The sequence below is a fragment of the Limulus polyphemus genome, unplaced genomic scaffold (assembly GCF_000517525.1).
Source record: "Limulus polyphemus unplaced genomic scaffold, Limulus_polyphemus-2.1.2 Scaffold3233, whole genome shotgun sequence".
Classification (NCBI taxonomy): Eukaryota; Metazoa; Arthropoda; class Merostomata; order Xiphosura; family Limulidae; genus Limulus; species Limulus polyphemus.
Genome location: NW_013668843.1, coordinates 88,593 through 94,634, shown reverse-complemented (window position 1 = coordinate 94,634; position 6,042 = coordinate 88,593). Strand labels below are relative to the sequence as shown.

The 6,042-nt window shown below is 35.5% G+C and overlaps 1 protein-coding gene across 1 annotated transcript in view; it reads right to left on the bottom strand.

Annotated features, from left to right (window-relative positions):
- LOC111088165 (multiple epidermal growth factor-like domains protein 6) overlaps nt 1–6,042 on the bottom strand; it is a 115,838-nt gene that overhangs the window by 42,119 nt on the left and 67,677 nt on the right. The window contains exons 2-3 of the mRNA XM_022397351.1: nt 5,555–5,692; nt 3,386–3,495 (exon numbers count right to left, since the gene is read on the bottom strand). Coding sequence (XP_022253059.1) covers nt 3,386–3,495; nt 5,555–5,692 — 248 coding nt within the window. The remainder of the gene's footprint in view (nt 1–3,385; nt 3,496–5,554; nt 5,693–6,042) is intronic.

Below are 6,042 nucleotides of genomic sequence, written 5' to 3'. Positions count from 1 at the left end.
ATGGTCTTCTGTACAGTTGATTGGACTCAATGTTTTGCCATAGTCTTCTGTACAGTTGATTGGACTCAATGTTTTGCCATGGTCTTCTGTACAGTTGATTGGACTCAATGTTTTGCCATAGGCTTCTGTACAGTTGATTGGATTCAATGTTTTGCCATGGTCTTCTGTACAGTTGATTGGACTCTATGTTTTGCCATGGTCTTCTGTACAGTTGATTGGACTCAATGTTTTGCCATGGTCTTCTGTACAGTTGATTGGACTCAATGTTTTGCCATGGTCTTCTGTACAGTTGATTGGACTCAATGTTTTGCCATGGTCTTCTGTACAGTTGATTGGATCAATGTTTTGCCATGGTCTTCTGTACAGTTGATTGGACTCAATGTTTTGCCATGGTCTTCTGTACAGTTGATTGGACTCAGCTATGAGAGTGACAACATTCAAAGGTTCCTCTTTAATGATGAATTTTTTTAACAATCAGAACAGAAGATACAATTATGTGCAACTGAATAAATAACTGGAAATATAAAATGACTGATTTTCTTATTTCACTTGTTAAACACATTAAAAAAGGTGAGAATCAATGGGTGTAAAATTGATGAAATTTTTATTATATCCTTAAGAGAAATGTACCAGAATGCATCTCTGAACATCCAATATTTCAATCTTTTGTTGCGAGCATTCCCCCGACCTCCTTAGAGGGTTTCTTCGACGATTCATTTCTCTGAAGAATTTGGACGATCAGTTTTCCAATACTGACTTGATAACTTGTAGTATAAACAACAGTTTTATGACAAATAAGGTAAGAATTCTTTATGAATTGAACGTGACGTTGCTACTCGAGACCAGACCAACAAGTATAGTCGTTCTTACTTTACGTGAGCCGTGCAACATTATAAAAACATTTGTGTGAATGATTCGCAGGATAGTGAAACGTGCTAACAAAGTCACGAAACTTTAAAGCGCCACCTTATTACTCTTCAGTTTTCTCATGAAACGTGCATATATTTAACGAACCAGAGAAAACAAAGATGGAGCGTCTGCTCGTATTTTTCATCAATTAACACATAATCACCAAGGTAAACTGACCTTTCGCAAAGATTGGGTATAATCTGACCCGATATTGTTAGAAGTATCAAACATAGGCATATTCTGACGCGGCATTGTTAGAAGTATGAAACATGGGTATAATCTGACTCGGTATTGTTAGAAGTATCAAACATAGGTATATTCTGACTCGGTATTGTTAGAAGTATCAAACAGAGGCATATTCTGACGCAGCATTGTTAGAAGTATCAAACGCAGGTATATTCTACTCGGCATTGTTAGAAATATCAAACATAGGTATAGATTATACCTATGTTTGATTTTTCTAACAATGCCTAATCAGAATATACCTATGTTTGATATTTCTAACAATGCCGAGTCAGAATATACCTATGTTTGATACTTCTAACAATACCGAGTCAGAATATACCTATGTTTGATACTTCTAACAATACCGAGTCAGATTATACCTATGTTTGATTTTTCTAACAATGCCTAATCAGAAACACATGTTTGATTTTTCTAATAATGCCGAATCAGAATATACCTATGTTTGATACTTATAGCAATGCCGAGTTAGAATATGCCTATGTTTGATACTTCTAACAATGCCGAGTCAGAATATACCTATGTTTGATACTTCTAACAATACCGAGTCATTTCTAACAATGCCGAGCAGAATATACCTATGTTTGATATTTCTAACAATGCCGAGCAGAATATACCTATGTTTGATACTTCTAACAATATCGAGTCAGAATATACCTATGTTTGATACTTATAGCAATGCCGAGTCAGAATATACTATCAAACATAGGTATATTCTGCTCGGCATTGTTAGAAGTATCAAACATAGGTATAATCTGACTCGGTATTGTTAGAACTATCAAACATAGGTATATTCTGACTCGGCATTGTTAGAAGTATCAAACATAGGCATATTCTAACTCGGCATTGCTATAAGTATCAAACATAAGTATAATCTGACTTGAGATTGTTAGAAGTATCAACATAGGTATAATCTGATTCGGCATTGTTAGAAAAATCAAACATGTGTGTATATTCTGACTCGGCATTGCTGTAAGTATCAAACATAGGTATATTCTGACTCGGTATTGTTAGAAGTATCAAACATAGGTATATTCTACTCGGCATTGTTAGAAATATCAAACATAGGTATAATCTGACTCGGCATTGTTAAGAGCATGAAACATAAGTATAATATTAATCGGTATTGTCAGAAGTATCAAACATAGGTATAATCTGACTCGGCATTGCTATAAATATCAAACATAGGTATATTCTGACTTGGCATTGCTATAAGTATCAAACGTAGGTATAATCTGACTCGGTATTGTCAAAACTATCAAACATAAGTATAATCTGACTTGGTATTGTCAAAACTATCAAACATAGGTATAATCTGACTCGGCATTGTTAAGAGTATGAAACATAGGTATAATATTACTCGTTATTGTCAAAGTATCAAACGTAGGTATAATCTGACTCGGTATTGTCAAACTATCAAACATAGGTATAATCTGACTTGATATTGTTAGAAGTATCAACATAGGTATAATATTACTCGGTATTGTTAGAAGTATCAAACATAGGTATAATCTGACTTGATATTGTTAGAAGTATCAAACATAGGTATAATATTACTCGGTATTGTTAGAAGTATCAAACATAGGTATAATCTGACTTGATATTGTTAGAAGTATCAACATAGGTATAATATTACTCGGTATTGTTAGAAGTATCAAACATGGGTATAATCTGACTTGAGATTGTTAGAAGTATCAAACATAGGTATATTCTGACTCGGTATTGTCAAAACTATCAAACATAGGTAAATCTGACTCGGTATTGTCAAAACTATCAAACATAGGTAAATCTGACTCGGCATTGTTAAGAGTATGAAACATAGGTATAATATTACTCGGTATTGTCAAACTATCAAACATAGGTATAATCTGACTTGATATTGTTAGAAGTATCAACATAGGTATAATATTACTCGGTATTGTTAGAAGTATCAAACATAGGTATAATCTGACTTGAGATTGTTAGAAGTATCAAACATAGGTATAATCTGACGCGGCATTGTTAAGAGTATGAAACATAGGTATAATCTGACTCGGTATTGTTAGAAGTATCAAACATGGAGAACATCTTACTGTAATAATATAAATAATATGATGCATTATAATTGTGTCTATTCTTAAATATCATGGTTCATAATCCCTTTGCAATTCTACGACACATTTTTAAGTGTAAAGCGAATTTTAGGAAATTGTAACACACACACACAGACAGACAAACGACAACAACTACTTACGGTAATTACAGCCACGTTCTCCATTAAGTTGTTTAAATCCATCACAGCATTTGTACTCAGTTCGATACCGTCTTTCATACTCTTGCCGGTAGCTTGAATAGTACGTCGTTCTGTAAAGGAAAGATTCGGTCGTCTCCATTAAATAACTAGGAGAAGATACAACATGATATTCTCAATGTCCACCAACCGCCAACCCTTGGGCTACTGTTTTACCAACGAATAGTGGGATTTACCGTCACATTATAACGCCCCCATGACTGAAAGGACGAGTATGTTCGGTGACAGATTGCGAGTCGAGCCCCCTAACCACCAGGCCATGCCAGATCATTTCGAATAGTAAAAATTAAATCGAATGAAACGATGCTTTAAAAGAAAGAGACACTTTAACCTGACATGAAAACAATAGCAAATAAAGCAGTAAACAACTTAAAATGAGAGGCTTTTTTCCAGTGGTTGTAACAATCACACTGGAGAGAAAGTAGTCTGCTGTTCTTTACCAGTGGTTGTAACAATCACACTAGAGAGAAAGTGGTCCGCTGTTCTTTTAGTGGTTGTTTCACGAAGACCAACATCTATAAAGTAGTGTTAATTAAATGCTATAGTTTAGAAACGTATGTAACTCGAACTACAAAATTAAAAGCAGACATAAATACTCAATTATAACGAACACTTACTTTTTCATCCATATTTCGAATGGTTTCTTTGGTTTGTCTCGATTTTCACACATAGCTACCCGAGGGCTATCTGCATTAGCCATCCGTGAAAGACTAGAGGGAAGGCAGCTAGTCAACATTGAAGAGAAAGTAGTCCGCTGTTCTTTACCAGTGGTTGTAACAATCACACTGAAGAGAAAGTAGTCCCCTGTTCTTTACCAGTGGTTGTAACAATCACACTGGAGAGAAAGTAGTCCGCTGTTCTTTACCAGTGGTTGTAACAATCACACTGAAGAGAAAGTAGTCCCCTGTTCTTTATTATTAATAGGAACCTTTTATTTCTAAGGAAATTGATGAATAGGAATACTTTTCAAATAAGAGCAGGAATACTTCTTGATAATAGAGAAAACCATAAAATTTGCTGATTGTTTTCGATCGAATAGTGGGATTTGACTGTCACTCGTATAGCGCACCCACTGTGGCAGCTGGACGCGAAAAGAAAATTATCGAATTCACAGTCATGGCACGCTAACCTCAGTCATGATGGTAGGGAATATGTTGTGTGTTTGTAAGTGATCTGTTCTTTTCCAGTGGTTGTAACAAGCGCACTGGAGAGAAAGTAGTTCGCTGTTCCTTATCGCTGGTTGTAACAATCACTACTGAAGAGAAAGTAGTCCGCTGTTTCTTATCGCTGGTTGTAACAATGTTATTTCAGTTCTCTTTTCTGGGTTAGTCCAGTTCTAGAGAATATTGTAAACACCATCTCAGGCAACAAAGTAAAATTCTGAAGTACTATACATAAGTAACTTATCATTTCTTGTCACTCTCACGTGTTAAATATACCACTTTATAATGTTAATATTTATCAATTATATATTCATAGAAAAATAGAGTACTTACTAACCTTGACATTTGTAAAACCTTCAGCATCGATTCATTTTTCATCTCTAAGTAACAATAAAAAAAGTAGCAGATTTTTTCTTTTCTAAATACAGTCCTGTAATCTTAACTTGAGAATGAAATTTCAAGGTACAATGACAGGAAACTTTATTTTACAGAAACTTTGAATATAAAGTTTACCTTCATAAAATATGAGAAGGCAAATCAGGATCACTAACCCCAGTTCGAAACCTGCACACCATGTCTGGGTGTACCCCCAGTTAGGTGTAGCACGTAGAGATAAACCAGGGTCTCTAACCTTAGTTCAAAGCCTGCACACTATGTCGGGGTGTACCCCCCAGTTAGGTGTAACACGTGGAGATAAATCACGGCCACTAACCTCAGTTCGAAACCTACACACCATGTCTGGGTGTACCCCCAGTTAGGTGTAACAAGTGGAGATAAATCAGGGCCACTAACCTCAGTTCGAAACCTACACACCATGTCTGTGTACCCACAGTTAGGTGTAACACGTGAAGATAAATCAGGGCCACTAACCTCAGTTCGAAACCTACACACCATGTCTGGGTGTACCTATAATTAGTTTAGCTAAGTAAAAGAAAGCTCAGACACTTACCTGGGTTCGTAACCCACACACCAGTTCCGGGTATAGCCACAGTTGGGTTTCCACACTTTGACCATTCGTGTGTAGGCTTTAATGCATGGGGTTCTGACAGGGACTAATTCCACCGTTCGGTATGGACAAACGTTGGGCCTGTGAAAAAGAAAAATATAAACATTTAATTGTGTTTTCCTTCAAACATAATCTTATAATAGCTACTCATTTAATATGTTATATAGTTCAAAATATGTTTCTAACCGTCCAATATTATTCAGATACAATGCCAATCAATACGCTACTTCTTAGAATACAAGACGATGCCAAGCCCTAAAACAAAATATATAGTGAACTGTTTATTGTAACGTAGAGGAAGAGAAACTACAAAATATTATGTTAAACTGGTATAGTATGGTTATGGAAAATAAAGAATGAAATGTCGAATGTTAATTTCCTTGTTTTCCAAATAATTGTAACTGTTTATTAAACATGCAACAAAGTTCCAT